This window comes from Ziziphus jujuba, chromosome 8, assembly GCF_031755915.1.
Source record: "Ziziphus jujuba cultivar Dongzao chromosome 8, ASM3175591v1".
NCBI lineage: Eukaryota > Viridiplantae > Streptophyta > Magnoliopsida > Rosales > Rhamnaceae > Ziziphus > Ziziphus jujuba.
The window spans coordinates 28,337,556-28,361,424 of NC_083386.1; the positions used below are offsets into that span (position 1 = coordinate 28,337,556).

Consider the following 23,869-nt stretch of genomic DNA (forward strand, 5'->3'; position numbering starts at 1 on the left):
TTCTTTGTTAAACTTAATTTTCATACTAGAAGATAATATATATATATCCGATTAATTAGTTTTATTATTTAATTATGAATTGCTTAAAGATAAAGTTTCAATATTTATTTCTAAAGTTAAAATATATATTTTCGTAAATTACTCGGTACATTTATTTTGCCAACTTGTATCCCGGTCCAAGTCTGTAGAAGTAGGTAATTACCCCCCCAAAAAAAAAAAAAAAAAAGTTCTGTAGAAGTAGCTATCAGAAGTACTAATAGCTAGCCACAATTTATTCTTTATTCTCAAATAGATTAATATTCGTGCAGAGTAATTCGTGTATCCAACTTTTCCCTGCAAAGTGAACTGCCATGTACTGTGTTGCATCCTATTCCCATACTTAATTCTTAATTAATAACTTTTTTTTTTTTAATACAAACAATTCTTAATTGATAACTAATTGTTATTTTTATATAAAATACATTTGACTAACTTTAATTAATAACCATTATTACTTAAGACATATGCTTATAGGATCCGATTCTGAATCCCCGGAGAGTTTGCCTCCTCATATAGGTAATCACTTTTGTACGACCTTTTTCTTTTATATTTGTGAATAAGTTCAACAATTTAAATTGTCAATTTTTATTTATTAACTTTTGGAAAAAAAAATAATAATAATTACTTGTATGAAATGTTTCCAAATCACAAAAGGCAATGTTAAAGAAAGTCACCCTCAAAGGAGAGAGGAGGAGCACATTCTGGTTCTTTCAAAGGGAAAAAAAAAATTAGGTAACGGATAGGCATGAAGGAAAAAGAGGCTGAAAGCATGTGGTGCGAAAGGATGTCAACCAGTATTATATATAGGAAATTTGGAGTGGAGAAGTTTTATATTTATATAAGAAAAACAATTATACTTTCTCACAAACTATATTTATGACAAGATAAGAAAATATATAAGAAAAAAATGTGAAATTTGAAAAATTAAAAACAAAAAGTTTGATTCTAAATGTATGATCACATTTGATTCTAAATGTATGATCATATCTGTGGTGCCCAACGGAATTAGGACCATGGAGAAAACTTGGAAGATTGAAATGTTTCCAAGGGTATGAGGGCCTACATTTTTTGTATTAGAAACTCTATAAATGTTTTAGACGCTAAAAGATGTGGAAATAATGATAAAACGATTTTCATTGAATACACACATGGGCTTCCCTGGCAAATCCACATATAAATATTATCTCTGCCACATATATGTATAGGATTAAACATTGTTATTTTTTTATTGGAATTAAACAATTCAAAATTCAATTATTGTTCCAGAAGACAGTGATTGTTACTATTGAATTATCCCCATAAGCATTATTGTTATACTTTTTCGTGTCGTCTTTATTGTCATCGACTAACTTTGCATCTTCAATTGAAACAAATTATATATAAGTCGCATCTTCAATATTCAATACTAAAATGATATTACGTTTCAAATTAGTAAAATATAAGTGTAAGCCCATGTATAAAACAAATAGGCCAATCAATGCATAAAGGAACAAAACGGCCTATTTAAAAATTGATATATAATAAAAGAATTGATATAGAAAGAAACCCTATACCTTGGACGTTAAAAAATACGAATATATCCATAAACAAGATTTGAAAATAATATATATGTAGACAGGGTACGTAGCTCTTATATATATGGGAAATAATATACAGAATTCCAATTTCATATCTTCAAATTCAACTCCTTGAACAGAATCTTTCATACATAGTTAAAGATTGCATAATTAAAAAATGGGTAGAAAAAAGAAAAATTCGAATTGGCCTACGTGAATGACTACAGGTTGTCTAGTTGATTGTTTTATTGGCAAACTTACTTTTCAACTTTTTTGTTGTTTTCTCTTTGCTTTTATTACTAGGTGAATCAGATTATTATTTTGACAAGAAATGATTAAAATGGCACACTTCAATCTTCAATGTTCCTGTAATAGTACGAAAATTATATTTAATGAAAATGACCAACAAAATATTCACCGCTTTTCCTTCCCTGAACACAAGTGGGGGGAACTTTCCACAACTCTACCCTTTTGGGACTGTTAAATAAAACTACTTAACCAGTCTCTTTACTTTAAGTTAAAGATGGAGAAAACAAAAGCTAGAATGTATATAAAGATGGAACTTGGTAAAGAGAAAACTTATTACAAGTGAGAAAGTTCAGAGAATAGTAGTTTGTTTGGACCACTTGAGAGTTACCTCTTTTACTTTCTCATAGCAAGAGCTGCGTGTTCTTGTTTAATTTGTGGGCATACATATATTAAATAAAATATAGATGCCAATTAAGAACATAATTCTTATTGACCAAAAACTCACTTATTGATAGAGGTAGAATTTATGAATCCATTTGCCAATAATGGACAAGGGAAGAAAGTGAAAAAAAAAATAATTAAAAAAAAAAAGATTGAAATTATTGGCATATTGTAAAAGCACGCAGTATGACTGAGCCCTGAAGGTCAAGGATATTGATTAATCATTCATATTTCTGTCCAATTAAACATACAAATTTAGATGATCTATTGGAACATCTCAAAAGATTCTTTAATTTTTTGAACCAAAAAAAAAATTTATCAGCATACAAAACTCAATCCTTTTCCCCCTTCCATTCCACCATACCCAGTAAGATTTGAAATTACATTAAGAAAGAAAAGAAGCTTAAATAGGAAAAAGTTCCATTTCCACTAAAACAAACCCAAGAATTTTTTAAAGATTACAAAGATCAACCAACACACACACAATAGCTTAAGAGCTAAGAGAACCAATCAAACCACTCACCTTCACTTTTTACTAAAAATTCTTGTGTCATGTAAAGATCTTTCCTAATTCCTACCACTTCTTCCTCTTCTCAGTACTTTAAAAACCAAGTATAAATATTTAACGTGTAATTATTAATTATTAAAAAATAAATAAATAAAACAAAAACAAATAAAACAAGTGCGATGCAAAAGAAAGAAAGAAACATTACACTCCCACAGACTCTCTCTCTCTTCTTTGTGACCCAGTGGGCATTGCTGAAGTAGCAGCCAGCTAATGCCTTCGACATAGACCTCACACCAACCAATTTTCCTCTCTCGCTCTCTCGCTCTCTCGCTCTCTCTCTCTTCTCTACACTTTGACACGACCATCGTACATATATGCACACAGAGAGAAAGCTCCTATCTAAACATATATACATTCCTTCTCTCTCTTTCTGTATATATATACACACAACATTCTCATCACTTCCCCCATTCTTTGCTCTTCCAGTTTTTACTTCCAAACAGAGAAAGTAATATCGTAGAAGAGAAAATGGGATACGGCAAACTCGGACCATCCGACCCGGGAGGTTCTTCATCGAGTCAATTGACCCAACCCGAGGTAGGAACTTCCTACACTCGTCCAGTCCGCAACCGCAAGAAGATCATCTTCCTCTCCGTCCTCGCCATTGCTCTAATCGCCGCCTCCGCAATCTCTGCCGTGCTCTTCATCGGAGTCCGAACCAAAGCCTCGGGTTCCCCTGGCTCCGTTCTCCACCGCAAGCCCACTCAGGCTATCTCCCGGGCCTGCAGCAAGACCCGGTACGAGAGCCTGTGTGTGAACTCGCTCCTCGACTTCCCTGGCTCTCTCAACGCGTCCGAACAAGACCTCGTCCACATCTCCTTCAATATGACCCTCCAGCACATCTCCAAGGCCCTCTATCTCTCCTCCGGGATCTCCTACCTCCAGATGGACCCCCACGTGCGCTCCGCCTACGACGACTGCGTCGAGCTCCTCGAAGACTCCATCGAAGCCCTCTCCCGATCCCTCACCTCAGTCGTCCCCTCCGACGGCGCCACCAACAGGCAGCTATCCGGTGGCTCCGTACAGGACGTGATGACCTGGCTCAGCGCCGCTCTCACTAATCAGGACACCTGTACTGAGGGGTTCTCCGACCTGAGCGGGAATGTGAAGGATCAGATGGGGGAGAGGTTGAAGGACTTGTCGGAGCTGGTGAGCAATTGCTTGGCGATTTTCGCGGCTAGCGATAGCGACGATTTCTCCGGGGTTCCGATACAGAATAGGAGGAGACTGCTGGAGGAGGATTCCGACATTTCGCCGGAGAATGCGGCGGGGGATTTTCCGAGGTGGTTGGGTAGGAAGGACAGGAAGTTGCTGGCTCTGCCGGTGTCGGAAATTCAGGCGGACATAGTGGTTTCCAAAGACGGAAACGGAACGGTTAAGACGATTGCCGAGGCAATCAAGAAAGCTCCTCAGTCCAGTAATCGGAGGACGATCATCTACGTGAGGGCAGGAAGGTAAATCCGTATTACTCAAAAAGCTACTTCGTGCTTTTCTCTTAACTTTTTATTTATTATTCAGTTGGAAAATTACGTTTAAAAAACGAGAACAAAAAAAATATATATATAGAAAAAAAGAAAAATTAAATAAAAAGTGTAATTTGGTTATTTGGGGTGATTGGTTCATTGACCATGGGCATAGTAATGACAGAGTAAGCATCATGCGAATGAATGACAATTTCTAAAATGCAGGTACGAAGAAGATAATTTGAAGGTTGGAAGAAAAAAAACAAATTTGATGTTTATTGGTGATGGCAAGGGCAAAACCATAATTTCAGGTGGTAAAAGCGTTAAAGATAAATTGACGACATTCCACACCGCTTCCTTTGGTAAAAATTCCCCTCCTTTTTTTATTTCTTTCCTTACCTTCTTTATTTCATAATTTTTTTGTTTTCATATATAATTAATAATTTCCTCCAAAAAAAAGAGAGAGAGAGAGAGAGAGAGAGAGAAAGGTAATCGCCCTAGTGGGTCCCCACTCATCAACAATCACTCATCAGCATGCAAGATGTATAACTCGCACGTGGCCTGTCATCAAACTTAGATTCCTCCTTTATGATTTATACCCGACCTCATCCACTCCTACTTTCACTTAATTCACTATATATATGTATATATATTTTTTAACAGAGAATAAATATATATATAAATATATATATTTTATAAATTTTTGTATTTTATTTCTATTCGAACCTGGAAGTTAGTGATTGTTTGGAATTTTGTGGAAATTTAGCTTACGTCAAGAAGAAAAAACAGTGCAACATATCTTATCAAAGTAGAAGTAGTAGCTTTTGTACTCAAACTACGAATTAATCACATTATTTATGGCTGTGTCACGGGTTTTTATTACTATTTACTGATTTTTTAATTTTTATCCATTGTTTTTTTGTTTAATTGTACAGCTGCTACTGGAGCGGGATTCATAGCACGGGACATGACGTTCGAGAACTGGGCCGGGCCTGCTAAACACCAAGCCGTGGCTCTTCGGGTCGGCGCTGACCACGCCGTGGTGTATCGCTGCAATGTCATAGGATACCAAGACACATTGTACGTGCACTCCAATCGCCAGTTCTTCCGCGAGTGCGACGTTTACGGAACTGTCGACTTCATTTTCGGAAACGCCGCCGTTGTGTTCCAGAACTGCAGTATGTTCGCCCGAAAGCCCATGGCCATGCAGAAGAACACCATCACGGCCCAAAACCGAAAAGACCCGAACCAAAACACGGGCATTTCGATCCACGCTTGTAGGATCCTTGCCACATCGGATCTCGAGGCGTCCAAAGGTAGTTTCTCGACGTATCTGGGTCGTCCATGGAAGTTGTACTCTAGGACCGTGTACATGTTATCCTACATGGGTGATCACATTCATCCACGTGGATGGCTGGAGTGGAATGCTGCGTTCGCACTAGATACATTATACTACGGTGAATACATGAATTCTGGGCCGGGTGGGGCAGTGGGTCAACGGGTAAAATGGCCCGGGTATCGGGTCATAACGTCGACGGTGGAGGCTAGCAAGTTTACGGTGGCACAATTTATATATGGTTCATCTTGGTTGCCATCTACAGGGGTTGCATTCTTGGCTGGACTTTCGGATTAATTTTATTTACACATGAATTATAGGCAAATTATTATGTCGTCAGTCCAAACTCATAATTTCTTCTTACTTGTATCATTGTATGAATTATATAGTTTAAATATGCAGAATTGTTTTTTTTTTTTTTTTTTTTTCAACTCAACGATGTTATTAATATAGAGTTGAAGAATTATAGTAATTTTATCGAATAAGTTGATTAAAAATGTAAAAGACAATGTGCATGAGACCATTGATGGTGATATATTTTGTGGATAGTAATGGCATTTTTATATATTTTATTTCCTTCTTCTTTATTTTTGTTCTTTTTATATTTTAATCTTCCACTCTTTGGTCACTATTGGATTTCTCGTGGTGGTGCTCGCTTTCAACTGTTGTGGATTAGATTCAATGGCATTTATGGTGTCGGTGGCGGTTGTGGAGGAAACCAAAAAACAAAATTGATGTGTGGGCCACATAATAGGTTAGTGAACAAAAGGATGTAAAACAGTTTATTTTGGGCCACAATTTCATGGGCCACGAGTTAATTGTATTGTGGGATTGGCCAACCCAATAGTTGACCGGTCACTACCACCATCTACTGGGGTCCACTTTTAATTTCCTTTTCTTTTTTTTTTGTCCCTTGCCATTGATAGTTAGGAGCAGATAGAAGAATATTGCAGCACTCCCCTAAATTTTTCCATTACAATTATTGCAGTGTAGGTAAGAATGCGTTAGATAATAAACACATTCATTCCCACTAAAGATTTATCATTTGAAGTGTTTTCAGAAAATACTACATCATAATTTGAAAGTGTACTTTGGGAGTCAGGGAGTGAACTTTCATCCAACTGTCCAAAATTTATGTCAGTAAAAAAAAATATATTTTTAGTCGCTATCGAATGATATTCATACATCTGGTAACACTATCTCAACCAACCAGAGAAAAGGACCAAAAAACATTGAAACTATTAACTGGGGGGTGGCCAAAAAAATTTGCCACGATGGCAAACCTACCTTTAAATCCCATCTGTCGGAATAGACAACATGCATTAAAGTCAGCAAAATTTTGAACTTTATGGAGCAAAGTTTAATTTTTTTGTTAGCATGTCTTTTTGAGCCAAAGAACGTGATTGAGAAATGGCCCTCCTCTACATGTTAAAAAGCCAAGAAAAATTGCCAGCCTGAGCTTCCTGAGAAGGCATAGCCAGCTATGGTGGGGATTTTGTTATCCATACAACTTGCTTTTTGAATTCTCGTCCCTTATCTTTTTCCCTTTTCTGTGCTTTCAAACACCAATTTTCTCACATGCCTAGTCCCTTCAGAATGTTCCCTCAGAAATATTGATTTTTCTGTATTTATACATTGAAAACTTTGTTTCTTTTTGTTCTTTATATACCATTTCCCACAATTATTTTTTCTGTATTTTATCACATCATCATTTTGCACTTTGAAGATGTTACGTATAAAAAGGTGTAGAAATATAAAGTATCCGAGAACAAAGAATTTATGTTAAATTAGTTGTGGAGAAAATTAGGTCTAGGTGCTTTTGTTATTGTTGTTGCTGTCAATCGTGCAAAATGCTTTTATGAAGATAACTAAAAACCCTGGAAACAGTCATAATTTGGTACAAAGAAATGAGTGGCTAAAAGAACAGGCCGCCTTGTTTGATTTGGAAGCAAGAAATTGACCATTTTTTGTTCAGCAGGATTGTGCATGATTAGAGTACGGGAAAACTAGGACCACCTCCTACAACTACGTCTTCACTACATTGTACCCTCCTAAGAAGATGACCTGTAATGCACTCTTTAGAGCAAAATAAAACAATATAGGATAAAGAAAACTAAAATTAAAGTAGAAGTCTCTCAGTTAGCCGAAAAAGTAAAAAAAGGAAGTCTCAACAACATAGTATACTTCTTTTTGTGACGTATAATTTGGCCCAACTCAAAGAATCTTTTTGCGAGACGAATCTTACTTCTTTTTGTGACGTATAATTTGGCCCAACTCAAAGAATCTTTTTGCGAGACGAATCTTGATAAGTTTTAAAATGTTAAAAGACACCGTATTGGATAGGATGATAAATGCTATCCCATTTTAAAATCATAACCTGCACTAAATCCATAAAGAATAATTATCATTAAAAAAGAATCAGTGCTAGTCCATTAACATACGTCATCATATTATGTAAATCACACCCTTCTTGCCTCAATGATTAACATGCCAAACTTGTTAAGTTCATATATATATAATTGCCACTAAACATCGTAGTTCAAATAGATTTGTTTCACGAAAAATGTAATACCAGTGTTCTTCTTTTCCTGTATTCTTGAGTAAACAAGAAACAAAAAGACAAAAATATACATCCATCGGTGAAATTTTCTTATGGAAACTGTTTATGTATGTTTCCAAGTGGTCAAAAGAAGAGAGATAAGGAGAAAAGGAGCGGTCTAAGTCTTACTATGTATGAACAAAATGAACAATATGAAGGTGATTCAGCAAGTTCCAAATGCCAACCAACAACCCGCAGTCCCATTAAAAACATGGATGGAGATGCGCAGTGACATGCACAAATGAAGGGTGATTCGGACAAGTTCCAAATGCTAACCAACAACCTGCAGTCCCATTAAAAAAACATGGATGGAGAGGCGTTGTCCATACATCATGTGCAGTGACATGCACACATATATGATAAGCCTACTTATTCACTACATTGTTCTCTAAGGGAATAGTTCATCGAGGCGTCGATCCATGATGGATGACAGAGTCTGGAGAAATGCTGCTTCGCTTATCCCTGGGAGCTCAGCCTCTTGTGCTTCTTCAATGATCTGCTCAATAACAGCTTCCTTCTTCACCGTTTCCCTGCACATGATGCTTCCAATGGCAAAGGGAGTGAGTGCTCTCTCTACACCTTTCTTCAGCAGCATGGTGGAAATGCGAAGGTTTCGGGCACACTGAGGTGGTAAATCCCACCCATGAAACTTCAAGAGTTCAATATCCCGTTCAGCATCCAGAGATTTGATGTATTCAACAGTGTCAGGGGAGTAAGGTTGGTGAGCTTGTGGCCAGTATAGCCATTCAAATGTGCAGTCTTCAAACTGCAATTAGAAATAAGAATGAGAGGAAGGACATCAATACCAAACTGAAAATTCTATCAACAGGAATTGTTTGCCAATCATTTTTATTCTAGTTCATCAATATAAAGGGAAAAAGCACTGCAGGTCAAAAGCAATAGGTTGCCCCATCTTTAGGAATGATTTTAAATCATCAGAGAAACAATTCGGTACATTCACAATGAAGCCTTCGAAAAAGCTATAAAAGCAAAAGTGCAGTAGGAATCATGAGCCATAACACACCTTTAAAATTAATTTATATACTTGCATCGCTTTTCCCATGCAGTATGTCCTATTACCTAGTAAGTGAAACAAACTGGCAATGGCTCAAAAATTCAACAAGCACATCAATCTATATGCATGCCTATCATTTTGTAACTTGAGTATAGTCCATGTATACTGCTAATGTCCAACAGAAATGCATATTATAATGACTGCACATTACAGATACTATATTCCACCACATACATCAACAATGTCCGACAGTCAATCTGTAGCATCTGAGAAAAGGAAAGAAATAACACTTGCACAGGGTACCATTTCAACATGAAAATGGAAATACAAAAATATAGAAACAAATACTACAGGTAATGGAAATCCTTTAACTAAATAACAGAGGGACCAAAGTATAGCAGTAAATTAATTGAGCACTGATTAAAGAAAAGGTTAAAGACTTACATTCTCTGGCAAGCAATAGCCATGATCAATTGGAATAAGCGTAATCCGACCTTCGATGTCTCTGTGAACCAAAATGTTCCCAGCATGCCTATCTGCATTTGCCAACCTTATGTCTAACACAGAAATCTTGTGTACCTCCTCAACTGGGAAAGCACGAGGGCCCATATCCTCACAACTTCCGTTGTTCTTCATGAACATCTGCAGTGACCCAAGCTTAACATTCTTGGTAGAATACTCAAAACCTTCTGGATGATTGAACCTGCGGTGCAAGCACTTAACCATAACTGTGGGGGGAACCCCAGCAAAGCCCTTCTCCTTATTATCTAATGAGTGAGGTCCACTCCTAGGATGATCTAAAATGTAGGCTGCAACTTCCCTCAATGCACCTTCTCCTACCCTAGTTCCTTTCTTCAGGCCTTCACCATCCAGTGACAAGGGTAACCCTTGAGGATTATTCACAGCCATTGGTTCTTCATCAATTGGCTTGAAAACTGAAACATACTTCAGACCAGAAGAATCTTGCATGAAATAAGCTCCTCCTGATCCATCCGAAGATCGAACTGGCTCATGGCCTCTGTCTAGACCATCATAAGTAGAGTTAATAAGCTGTTTAGTTAGTGATGAAAGTTTGACCCTAGTATTTACAATTAGAGGTTCCAAAAGGAAATCTTTTTGCACCGGCTCCTTCTCTACAACCCGGCAACCCACAAATTCTGAGCTCTGCTGGCATTTTCTAACTAAGCCAGTCCTGTTCTTAGATAAATTCGATGCCTCAATTAACACTTCAAAATCCTTTTCAATAGGCTTAGCCCTTACTTTTGCAGATTTTCTAACCAACAAGTGGATAACAGCATCGTTTCTCTTGCAGATATCATTAATAAGTTTCTGATCTTCAAGCTCCTCACCATCAAATACCAGCTCTTGATCTTTGAGATCAACAAACCCTTTCCCTTTCTCAGCAATCTGCTGCTTCACATAACCCACATTTCTTCTCCTTTCAACATGGAACTCAAACTCCTTCCCACATACAGTCCTAACAGTAATAGCTTGGAGATCTGAAAGCCTTAGTACCAAATGCAACAAATTCCCATCGGTGACCCCATAGTCACGGAAACAAGAATTGTTCCGAGCCAGTTCTCTTCCATCATATACCAGTTTCTGTTTCTTCACAAAAAACCCTCTAGAAGCCTGGATTTTCAGCTTCACAGAAGCAATGGAATCAGACTCCATAACTCTCATGGGAATCACAGAACCAGCAACACTAAGGTAAATCAAGATTGAATCACCATTAGGCGGACCATATTGACTGGTAAAATTACCAGGAAAATCCAAAGATTCTTCATATCCTGGACTAAGTGCAACACTGGCAATCGACATTGTTTATCCTCTAAATATATACCCCCAGTGACTAAAATCAATCTACAAGATTTAAATCCCCCTAGAATACTTCAAGAATCAGAGTCTCCATTCTGGAAAACTTACGTAAACGAGATACAACTGATTACGATACTCAAAACTCGTAAGAAAGGTATCCAAGAACTAAAGCCTCTCTCCGCAAGTCTAAAACTAACAAAAATTTGAACTTCGAACAAATTCAAAGTTCTTCAAGAAAACAAATACTGGACAACCAAAGCTGTTGTATTCCTAACTGGGGATTTTGTCAGACTCTTTTGATCTATAAAGTCTTTCCAGACTTCCAGTGGCGCAAAGAATCTGGTTCGAGTCACTATTCAAATGTTGAAATAGAAAACCTTCTCTGTAAGCTGGAACACAGAGAACCTACAAAAAAGCACAATAATTCCGCCATCAAATATTTTTTTAAAAAAATTACTGCCAACAGTTTTTTTTTTAAATAAAAAAATAAATAAATAAATTACTGAGTCTCTATAAACACCTAGAGACATAAAATTCTAAATTTGCTCCAGCAAAGCAAATGAAAGAAAATACCAAGATAATATCTTTAGTTGTCATTCCGCCATTGTTTAAATTTCAAAAAAAAAAAATGCACTGTTTTAATTTTAAGAGCAATAATAAAAAAAATAAAAAATAAAAAAGCAATGCAACTAAAACTCTGTTCTACACATAGCTCAACTGAATTTCTTCTTTTCCATCATGATATTCTTTTCAGAATAATTTAGCAGAGAATGTTAACGAATCGTTTGAAATATCTTTCTTTTTCGTACTTTTTTTTTTATAAAGAAAAAGAATAAATTCAAATTGTCGCCAACAATTAATAATAATAACTTAATTCAAATCTCCTATTAATTCCATTTATTTTTTTTTTCTATCTCGCATTTATCAGAATCCAGAAAGATTATACAAAAAAGCATCCACTAACAAACATAAGAAGCAAAAAAAAAAAAAAAAATGAAAACAAGAAAAGAAAAAAGAAAATAATAATTAGAGAAAGGAAATTTTTACCTGAAAAAAACAGGAATAGGAGAAGAAATTCAGGTAAATGGCGATGAGAATGAGAAACTTAAAATCTCAGTTGTCATCTCCATCGTTGGAGCTGATATAGAACCCTTGATTTTCTTCCCAATTCTTTCCCGAGTAACCGAAATTTTCTCGCTCGCTTTCTTTTTTCTCGAGAAAAATGCAGAGCTAGAGAGAGAAAGTGGGGCAGGAAGACTTGGAACAGAGTGTTGACATTTTGGATGGGGTATTTATAGCGTTGGACCAATGACTTGGAAAGGAAGTTTAGAGCTGTTATTTAACAGCGTTAGTTTTATAAACTGTCGTTATGTTCCGTTAGTGGGGTTAGTTTTGGAAATACGAAATTTGAATACGTAAATTTTTTCTGTTCTGAAAATATTATGTGAGTTCTTGAACTTATTATTCACCACATCCTAAAAATAAAAAAATTTATTCCAACCCCACAAGTTTATTTTTCTCCGCACACCCAGATTAATTATTCATATACTAATGAATAATGAAAATAAAATTCATTATGCATATAATCATTATCATATTAAATTTAAAAAATGGCAATCGAGCAAGATAAAGCTGGAAAGAACTCCACCATACCCCACTCCCACTCTCCTTAAAATATAAACCCGTCTCCTTTCCATTTCTCCACTTCTTTTGAAGCCATGTGGGGAAAATAATGTTGGGCGAGCATTCCCCTTTCCTATCTAAATTAAAAAATATTTTCAAAAGACTATTTTTATTTTTATTTTAATATAAAATATGTATTGAAATATGCATATTTAAATTAACATATTATATAAATATGATACTTATATAATATAATATATTGTGTTATAAATATGTAAATATATATATAGATATTTAATTTAAAAAATGTAAAAAAAAATAAATTTAAATCTACATATTTAAATATAAAATAAATAAATATAATAATATAAATGGGACATTGGGGGCAAGGATAATAATCCCCTATCTCAGTCTTGACCCTGGGGCAAGCCCTTTTGCCCTGCACATTGTTTAAACGGGGAATCCCACTCTATTAAGGGTGGGTTAGTGTGAGCCTAATGAGGTAAATTGTTATCTCTAATTAAATTAATGAAATTTTAAATTTAATAATCTCTTAAAATAATCCATGAATCAGCATGCAATAAAATTCTCCTTAAACTCGAATAACAAAAGGGAATTTATTGTACTGCAATTTGGCATTTTCTATGAAGGCGTTTTATTTTTCTCTGGTAGTAAGGTTCATATTTGAGTCGAACACAAAAAGTAGATTAATATGTTATTTAATGAAAATGTTACTTGTATGTTTTTTTTTTTTTTATTGCAATTGCATAAAAGAAAGAAAGAAAGAAAAAATTTAAGCTATTTTTTAAAGCATGTTACTAGATTATCATTGACATAAAATATGTAATAAAAATATTCGGGTACAAGATAAAAATAAAAAAATTAAAAAAAAAAACTTTATGATATAAACTTTGTTTAATGGATTGGAAAAAAAAAGATTATACTTGATGATTTAAAAAATCAATGTAACCATTATTATATTGATTTACACGTTTCTAGAAAAGTTTTCACGCACAGACAAAGTTATTCTCGTAATTTGGAAGGCAGAAGGATATTTGCAGAATAGGGTTGTAAAAGTAAATTAAAAACATACGTGAAAGGACGTTGCTCCGCATATATATATATATATATATATCAGACGGGGAACTAACAGCGTTAAAGATAACGGAAAGTGTCGTCCAAGCCATGTTTTGAACTTGGCCCTTAAACAGAGCTTCCACATCGATTGAACCAATGAGTCGTTGCCACATCATCAATTCATTTTACTTACGCATGAATATATTTAGTAATTGATTAGTTATGAGATGCCGAGTGGGGTCCATTTTTACTACGTATGTGGCAGCACTTAATTCGACTGATGATCTGTAATTTACTTGCGAATTTGTTTGTTAAGAACCGAAACAAAACTAATTAAATTGGGTAAAATAGAATGAAAAAAAAAATTTCTAAAAAAATATTATAGCATCTATGAACATTTGTTAATATGGCATAAATATAAATTTAAATTTTAAAATTATTTTTGATATGCTCAACAATTATTTATAATTATTAATTAATTATATATTTCATAAATATTAATCATTCATATATTTTATTTTTTTTAGAAAATTTTAATTTTTTATAAGACCTTTATAATGTCTAACGTTATCTTTAAAAATACACCTTCATTTTAAAGCATTATCAATGACAAATACTATTTTGTGCCATTAGTATTTTTAAAATATGATATTGATATGAACTCTCCATTAAGTGAATGTTAATGTCAATATTAAACCTTAACATTATCTTTCTAATAGTATACGCCAAAAAATAACATTGGTGTGTATACATTTTATTTAATCACATTACTATTTTTCTATAATATTAAACTGTAATTACAATTATACACCAAATTTTATCAATTACTTTTTTTCATCTATTAAAATTTTATTTTCTACATACTAATATATATATATATATATATATACACATCAATATTTTTTTTTTTTCATCAACGATCCTTCTACCTTTCTATATATATATTTTTTTTGCCCACCACCATATCCATATGTATACATATAATTATGTCTACCAATTAAGTTCTTTTGATTTTTTGCTTTTCAATTTTACAGTTTGAATGAAACCGTTTGCTTTCAATTTTGAGATATATTTGGCTTTTCAAAAAAAAATTGAGATACATTTTGCTTTGAAGCTGTAGTAGGTCTCAATCCAAAATATATATATATATATATATATATATATATATGTAATTCTGCAGGAAGGTAGGGAAATGCAGCGTAAGAAAGCAATAGTTCCCAGTCAATTTAATAAGCTGTATCAATTATAAAATAAATAAAAATTAAATTTACATTAATAAATGATGTAGATCCATAAACTTTATTATAATGGGTTTGGTATTGAAATATCACTAGAGATCTCTTGTAATATTTAAATTATATCAGTTTAATATTTAATCTAAACAGCATTTTACTATTTTTGTTATTATTAATAATAGTTATTATTTTATGTGTTAAATTTTAATTAAAATATATAATTAAATTATTTTTTATTCTAAAATCCATGAATACGTTAACAATAGTTATTTAAATTATTATTTTTTTACTGTGATCATTAATCAACGTTGATAAATAATATTTTCCATCTAAACATTATACTATTGCACAACAATTTTTTTAAGAGCAATGCCTATATTATTTATGTGAGATATCTATAAGACACATTTCTATTGTAGATCTTTTTAAAGAAAAAAAAAATGATATGGGGATGAGAAAATCTACATATGATATTTTAATTAGATAATAACCAATTATAGAATTATCTTAATTTCGGGATGTGATTTTCTTCATATATAGATAATAGAATCCCATGTTTAGATTCTAATATAATCTCCAAGCCAAAATCAATTAAATAGCATTTAAATACAACAACAACATAACAAAATCTTTTCTTTCTTTTTAAAAAATAAAAATAAAAAAAAATATAAAGTTATCTGTTAGTTCCATCGATATATGTTAAATTTGTAATTTTGGATTTTTGTTTTGGGGTTGAATTCACTTTTAGGATGTAATATATATATATATATATATATAAGAAAATTTTTTATTTTTTATTTTTTATCTAAAATGGTTTTTTAAATTCTTTTAAATGGTTGCTTCTGCTTCTGCCAAAATCCCATTATCATTATTGTTACCATTATTGTATGTAGCTTTGCTGAAATTTAGGGATTAAAGCATTTTTTTAAAGTTTGTGAGAGACAAGATTAAATGATACTTTATTCCTAACCGAAGGATTCTTTAGAATGATTTGTTTATTTCACAATCAGTTCACCAGGACCTTTCTTTTTTAGCCAATTTCTCGAATACAAGCTCAAATAACTTTGGTCTTCTCAATTCTTGCAAATTTCAAGAGCAATTTCTTAAAACCTTCATGAATAATATATATATATATATATATATATATATATGTATTTTTTTTTTTCCCTACTTTGATGAACTGAAATCTCGAACAAAAGGTATCGAGCCTAACCATATTATCTGACAGGCAAGAACTAGTTTCATCTTAACGTTAACCATCTCACTTGAACCATGATTTAATATAATATATATATATATATATATATATTTACATATATAACTAAACAAGGGGGAACAAGAAGAAGTTCAATAAGATAAACATTAATATAGAGCATTAATTAAAATCCTTAATTAACCCGCTATTTTCTGCAGGTTCCCATATAATTAAAATCATGGGATTCCACTAAAGTGTGAAGCTCCTAAGCAGTGGACAAACATGGGGTTGCATAATGTATCCAGGGATGCATACCCCAGGAGGATCTCATCTGTTGCAAAATTACCAACACTTTTTTAAGTTACAGAGGCATTTCTTGGATCAGTCATTCTCCATAAGCTTCTCTATCCTAGTCCTAGATAGAATTACATACAAATTAAATAATGATTAATTCCATATTAGGTGAGTAAAACAATCCCAAAGTCATATCCATAAACAGTACCTAGCTCAAAATATGTATATATATATATGGGTTTATATATATAACCTTGGCAACTGCAACTTTGTAGCTTTCATGGCAATGAAAGCCCCATTTCTCTGCCATCGAGTTGCTTATAATATAACCAATAAAGTTTCAACTTTATATGCAAAAAAATTCCAGTAAAAAGGTTAAAGATAAGCTTAACATACTGATCTCCATGTGCATGTGCTTACCCAGAACCCACCATTATTAGCTTCACCAAATCATGCACAGTGAATATTACGTAATGGTAGTGGTCGGTGAGGAAAGGACAAACCAGATTATTAAGAAACTTTATAACAGTTCCAACCCTGCCAATCCACACGATGTGTCTGGAGAAAGTGGCAGGCTCCGTTTAATATTTAAACTTCCATGATCATGCTTGGAAAAAGTTTATTATTTTAAAGGGAAAAAAGCTGGAGAAGACGACAAAAAATTTAAAAAAATAAAAACTCAGTATTGGAAAAGAATTGTTTTTTTTTTTTTTTTCTTTCTCTCTCTAAACTGACTGTACTAAATTCACAAAAACACTACAATTATGAATCCAGAATCCACCATAATCATGATGATCTTCCCCTAAAAATTCAAAGACAAATCGCATAAAAAGAAAAGCAGAAATAAAAAGAAGGCAATCCATTTTTCAGAATCTCTCTCCCTTGACAGCTTGTCTTCCACTCTCTCTTTTTTTAGCTAATTTTTATTTATTTTATTTTGGTTTTGGCCTTTTTTTAATCTTTTAATTTGATAAAGGGTTCAATCTTTTTAACCAAAATAAAAAAAGATTAAAGCTTTAAAGTATTCCACACTTTACTTCACATCCCTTTCAGGCATCTGATACTTGGTTGAAAACTGATTTAGCGAATTTAACAAGATTATTTTCATTAGATGGGGCTCTATATTTTGATACATGATTATTTCTGTTATTACATTTTATTACAAAGATTTTGGGAACGAAACTTAAACAGCACCATGTCTAATGATAAACCTAAAATGGAACAAAAATTCAATAAATTCAATTGGAAGAAAATGAAAGAAGCTCTACATTCTACTACAACTGGCATTATCACCACCACCAAGAACAAGAAGAACCAAGATATGCACAAAACGCTTACTTCAAAGATTTCTTTCTATAAAGTCCCATATTCTCTCTTCCATATATATCCGGTCTCTGTGCCGGCGAGGCATGTGACGCTCATCTGGGAATATTAATAGTTCATAAGGTTTTCCAGCCGCCACAAGTGCATTCACCAGCCTTGCAGTGTGCCTAAAATGCACATTTTCATCAATCATCCCATGCACAAGTAATAGCCTTCCTTTCATCTTCTGAACATGGTGCATCACAGATCCATATTCATAGGTCTCTGCACTCTCAGATGGCAGTCCCATGTACTTCTCGGTGTAAAATGTGTCATATCCATCCCATGATGTAACTGGGGCACCAGAAACTGCACAGCGAAAGACCTCAGGAAATCTGGCCAAAGTCATTGCTGAAAGGTATCCACCATAACTCCACCCATACAACCCGATTCGGTTTGCATCTGCCAGCCCCTGTTTGATTAGCCACTCAGCTCCAGTTAGTTGATCCTCAGCATCAATGCGACCGAACTTGTACTTTAGAGCACCTTCAAACTTCAGTCCACGTCGAGCAGTTCCTCTGTTGTCCAACTGTAAACAGTAAACGATCAAAACCACAAATCCTTGGGAAATAGCAAATTGATGATTCAAAAGATTTATAATGTTCCTTTAGTTCAAAAAGTCTTTGGATTCACTCCTAATTAGAGTTGTAATATTTAAATCTTAGTTAGGTGATTAGTAGAAGAAATGAAATATAAACAGAGACAATGTCTCACATCAATGCATTCAATTAAATGCTTTTTAATCGAAGTACAAAAGAAATAGAAAATCAGGTTGACAGATGAAGGTATGAATACTGACCTTCCATACTAAGACGCCTTTGCTTCGTAGATACTGTGCCCTCATGTCAACTGTATTTATCCAAGAATCACAGACTAGCTGTACGCTTGGTCCACCATACACACTGATCAATGTTTTGTAAGGTGGTGGTCCAAATCTTGTTTCATCAGGCTTATATAAAGCCCCATATAACGTACTCCCATCATTAGCCTGTATTTGAACTATCTCCGGAGGCTCAAGCTGAAGCTTTTTGAATCTTGGAATTGTAAATGACTGCTCATACAGAGGCATTATCAAGCTTCCATCTTGTAAAGAGCAAAGCAAAACCTTAGGTGGGGAGCCGAGGCAATCGTGGATATCAACAAAATTCCTCATATGATGATCAAGCACAACCACATGTTTCCCCTGGCCCTGAGTCAATCTCATTGGGGACTGCAATGGTTGGTTTCCATCTACAAAAAGCTTAGCGCAATAAAGGTTAGATTCTAAGGGCCCATCTAAGGTTCCAGTAAAATATATAAGCCCTGCAGCTTCATTTACACCTGCAATTTGTTCAACCATCCACTCTCCTTCAGTGATAGGACCTAAGCAATTCCCCTTTGCACCATGAAGATAAAGATGCCTAAATCCTGTTTTTTCACTAGCCCATATAAATCCACCAGAAAATTTGCTCATTCCTCTGTCCAGAGGTGTGAAGCAGTCATGTAAATTAATCCATGTGCCTTGTTCTTCTTCCAGTATAACTTTTCTTTTGCCTGTTGTGATGTCAAACTTAAGGATCTTGAGTTTGGTATGGGTCCTATTCAAAACCTGGGCAACTAATATGTTTTCATGCATCCAATTAACTCTGGCTAAATATTCCTCCTCATTGTCCGGTTGATCTGTTCCACCACAGACAAGATCCATCCAAGTAATAGGACCTCCAGCAGAAGAAACTACACCAAGGCGAACTTTGACGTTTGAAGCACCTGCAAACGGATATGCATGATCTTCTTGTGCCTCCAAGCCAACAGAACTTTTGCCTTGGTGCATAATTCTGAAAAGAGGTATCTCAGAAGAATCAACTTGCGTAAATGCCATATATTTGCTGTCTAGTGACCACCAGTATCCATTCTTCCTATCCATCTCCTCCTGTAATATAAATTATTCCAAATATCACAAAATGAGATTGAACACCCAGAAAATAAATAAATAAAGGCATTCTGCAGTAGTATTTGGAATCAATTTATTGCTTCCAAAAGCAGATAATTTGTCTATAAATTCTAAACTCAGAAAGATGAAGTGGTTCCAAGAAGCAAACAAAAAGATATCACTTGTATATATAGGAAGGGAAGGAGGGTTGTTACGTGACGTTCTTACCTGAGCTATATATTCAGCAAGGCCATGGGTCTGCAACACATAAAAAGCCAGAGTCATGTAAATAGAAGCTAAAACTGAAGTAGCTTAACTTTCTTTCCAGACCAAACCCAAGCTGAAAACTGAAGTTGAGATGAATTTAGGAATGATTGAAATGCATGCATTACTTTTTCGAAAAATCTGATGTTGTGAACAGCATTCAATATCAATGATAACAAAAACTTATCAAACGAAGAAATATGTGATTTCCCATAAAGCTTACCAAAGTGTTTCCTATAGCACCATATGTTAACTGGTTTGATTCATTGTATAACAGATTGAGCACATGCAGCTCAGAGTCTCTAACATAAGCAAGCATTGTACCATCAGGGGATAGATGTGGATCAATAATTGGTGAACATGGTGTGCTAGGAAGTTTGAGCTCTGGCTTTAAACTGGAAAGATCCTGGAAATAGATCTGCCCATAACAGAAGAACAAATCATCATAAGCAAGTAGAATATTTAAAGTTGATGTCCGTAGTGAGTAATGGATAGATAGAGAACATAAAGATATACAATTTTGTATGCATAACAACAAAAAGAAAAGAGCATCATATGAAGTTAGGTAGCCATGAGGAGGACTACATCATGTGTTCCAATATTTGCACTTCTGCTAAATATTCTATCCAACTTTCCAGTCGAACTATAAGAAGCTCCATCGTCAAAATTAGCTTGATAATCATCAACAACCTATTTATGTAAATTTGCCTAAAACTGTTTACTGACTATGCACCTAAACCAACCCTCCAATCTCTAGGGTCAAACTGAATACATAATAAATAACCATCTAAATGATAAATCAGCTGCCACTAAAGAAAGTACATGAAATTTTGAGGCATTTCAAACACAGTATATACTTATCCAACAAAATAAAAGAATTTGAGCAAACTTTTCTATTTTGTGCATGCAAAGACAGCTACCAAATCATAGGTAGTGAAATCAGTGCTTAAAGGTACAATGCAACAATTGAATGAACAGATATTCTCGGTATAACATGAAAAGGAAACAGTACAGACAACAATTATTACATGCATTTAAGAAAACAGTGTAAACAACAATTTACTACAGGGCTAAGAGTACAAACCCCTCCTGGCAATGGCACCATGATTGCCTTCTTTTTTGAGCTTGTCTTCAACCATTCATACCGCGTCACTCCCAACCCACGCTCCCTCAATCTTTCCCTCCTCAACTTCTCTTCTGGTGATATATTACTCTCATCAAGCCCACCATCTGGGGGACTAAAAATCAATTCTTGCTTGGAAGATTTGAGATTGAAAGCGAAAACCTTTCTGTTCAAAGTGTGATCAGGACTAAACAGATAAGTTACAATGTTATCATCCGGACTGAAACTGATTGAAGTTGGTGCAACATATCCAGGCAATGGGTATTGCACAATCTCTTCAACAGGGAAAAGTATACAGTCGTCCAAGGTTTGTGTAACAGTGGTGTCGGTCACAGGCATTTCGTTATTGAATGATTGCGCAAGCTTCAATTTCTTCTTCTTATTTTTGTCGTCATCAAATGATTGCATTACAAATGAGCTAATTGGTATTCCTTGGACAACTGCATTTAGCGTCCGACAAAAAACAAAAACCAATCAATTCAAAAGTGATTTGAACAACAGAAACACCAAAGTACATAAGTCTGAAATGCAAAAAATCTCCACCACTATTAGGCTGCTCAGGCAATGTAGGATAATTAATACAAAAGTAAAAAACTCTTAAAAGCAAAATATCATATTGTTTAAGACCTTGCCACAAAGTCCCTTAGCATTGAATCCCCAAAGTATTTGGAGTAATTATCATCAACACAAATTCCACTCAATTGACCCTCAAACATATTGAAGCTGCAACAGCCATCAAGAGTAAACCAATTAGAAACAAAATTTATTTTAATCCCTGACCAATTGTAGGAAACACAAAATAAATAAATGAAAAAAAAAATTACTTAATTGAGACTTAATAACCCCTTTTTTCCCTCTCTCCCACGGCAGGCCAGAAGAAGAAAGGGTTAAATGGAACAGCAATCAATAACGCCCCCACAAGAAAATAATAATAATAATTTTTTAAAAAAATCAGATTTTTCATTCATTTTCACAGCAAACGAGAAAACAGTTAATAAACCGCCCACCCCAAATGAAAAAAAATTAAAAACCCACAATTAATCAAGAACAAACAATTTACCTGTTAAGAAACCCCACAAATCAGTTCCTTCTCAAAACCGTGAGACTTTATCCACTGGATCCGATCACAGGCTACGAAACTGCACCACACCCAAAACAAGCATACTCAGACAACCCACTTTTGTTAAATCATACTACAAAGTAACATATTCGGAAACAGAGGGAAAAGAAAAGAAAAAAAAAGGCAAATCTTTTTTTGATTGAAACCAGAACCTGAGAAAGAGATGAAAACGATCGTCCATGTGAAAGCAAATGAAGAAAAGAGAAAATATGGATTCCTTGGAAGTGACTTGAAATGGTTTTCGAATCAGGAATAAAGAAAATATGGAAGAGAAATTATACCCTTTACGACTACTCAATCGCTTTATTAATACAAAGCACGAATTAGTTTTTTTTTAAATCCAAAGAGATCTATAAGCAAAGTTGATAGCTTTGATTTTAATCTCTCTCTCTCTCTCTTTCACTAAGTTGTTAGTTGTTAGCTGGACTTCTGAAGAACCTGAAACGCGTTGAATATCAACGAAACTGCGGATGATGAACATTCATTTTCTTTCTTCTCTCCAATAAATATACAAATAAATATTATTTACTCTTTGATTTCTGAGGGGTTAAATAAATTTAATCGATCAAAGTTTGTTCCACGCGCCACTTCCCACTTTGGCTACTTTTCTTTTATTTTTAATTAATTTTCCATCACATTTACCGCCTTAATTGGATCTTTGTTCCTACTTTCGATAAAATTGATAATTGGAAAATGGCGTTATGCAAATAAATAAACAAACAGAAATGGATAAATAACATGATTGAATAAGGAAAATTCCGATGAGTAGCTCAGCTAAGCACAGTGCCAATTTGTCGCCTAGTAAAAATTCTTTTTTTGGATTGAAATTTTAAATTTTGAAAAAGATAAGTTCTATTAACAAATTATCTAGGCAGATGGTTTTTTTTAATTATAGTAGTCATATTTCATATTTGAAAATTAAACAAAAATTTAAAAAAGATAATTTTTGGTGTTTTTTTAAAAAATTATCCTAATTATATATATATATATATTCGACAACTATTTTTTTTCTTTTTCCGATATGGTGAAAATAAAAAGTAGAAAAAATGTACTCTTTTTTCTACTTTTTATTTTACAGAAAGAGAAAAATGACCAATGACAACTCGGTGCTACGTCAACACTCAACAGTGAAGCCGTGAATTTGAAGGTGACTTTAAGAACAAGACCAAATGATTGAAGCTCCAAACGAGTGCACCCCATTCGCTTCAATAGGAGCGTGACCACCACGCGTTTCAGATAATAATTGGGTGAAAAATTGGAGCACTTTCAATTTCTGGTTGCCCAAAAAAAGAATCGTGTCGTGGGGAGGGTTGTTTTTACTGTGTGGATGATTCACTGTCCCACGCCACGTGTTGCCAACGTAGTTGCACAGCCCTAGTTAAATAGGTTTTGCTGGCCCAATCAAAATCTGCCACGTTCCTCTTGGCTTACCTTATTGGTTTTCGTCTTTTCTCTGAAGCTGGCCCCGCATATACATGAACCATACCGAAACACATCAGACAAATACTGCAATAATTTGGGTACAAATCCAATAAAATAGTTGGTTCAATTTTTTTTTATTCAGAATTTTTGTCAAATTCATT

General features: G+C 34.2%; 3 protein-coding genes across 6 annotated transcripts; 1 reads left to right on the forward strand and 2 right to left on the reverse strand.

Annotated features, from left to right (window-relative positions):
- The first annotated feature begins 3,070 nt into the window (after nt 1–3,070).
- On the forward strand, nt 3,071–6,228 carry LOC107414790 (probable pectinesterase/pectinesterase inhibitor 34). The gene is made up of 3 exons (XM_016022986.4): nt 3,071–4,307; nt 4,542–4,678; nt 5,252–6,228. The coding sequence occupies exons 1-3, from the start codon at nt 3,322–3,324 to the stop codon at nt 5,947–5,949; spliced, it is 1,821 nt and encodes a 606-aa protein (XP_015878472.2). The 5' UTR covers nt 3,071–3,321; the 3' UTR covers nt 5,950–6,228.
- A 1,959-nt stretch (nt 6,229–8,187) lies between these two features.
- On the reverse strand, nt 8,188–12,359 carry LOC107414791 (phosphatidylinositol 4-kinase gamma 3). Its single transcript, XM_016022987.4, has 3 exons — nt 12,132–12,359; nt 9,711–11,489; nt 8,188–9,017 (listed from the first exon to the last, which is right to left on the reverse strand). The coding sequence occupies exons 2-3, from the start codon at nt 11,085–11,087 to the stop codon at nt 8,640–8,642; spliced, it is 1,755 nt and encodes a 584-aa protein (XP_015878473.2). The 5' UTR covers nt 11,088–11,489; nt 12,132–12,359; the 3' UTR covers nt 8,188–8,639.
- A 5,228-nt stretch (nt 12,360–17,587) lies between these two features.
- Nucleotides 17,588–22,866, reverse strand: LOC107414785 (uncharacterized). Of its 4 annotated transcripts, none has more exons than XM_016022977.4 (8): nt 22,568–22,866; nt 22,227–22,305; nt 21,794–21,889; nt 21,128–21,606; nt 20,267–20,461; nt 20,008–20,037; nt 18,670–19,779; nt 17,588–18,399 (listed from the first exon to the last, which is right to left on the reverse strand). In XM_016022977.4, the coding sequence occupies exons 4-8, from the start codon at nt 21,572–21,574 to the stop codon at nt 17,848–17,850; spliced, it is 2,334 nt and encodes a 777-aa protein (XP_015878463.2). In that variant the 5' UTR covers nt 21,575–21,606; nt 21,794–21,889; nt 22,227–22,305; nt 22,568–22,866; the 3' UTR covers nt 17,588–17,847. The 4 variants fall into 4 exon arrangements, with proteins under 4 accessions (XP_015878463.2, XP_015878462.2, XP_015878465.2 ...); XM_016022976.4 differs by having other exon boundaries at nt 22,439–22,866; XM_016022979.4 differs by lacking the exon at nt 21,794–21,889.
- Nucleotides 22,867–23,869: the final 1,003 nt, after the last annotated feature.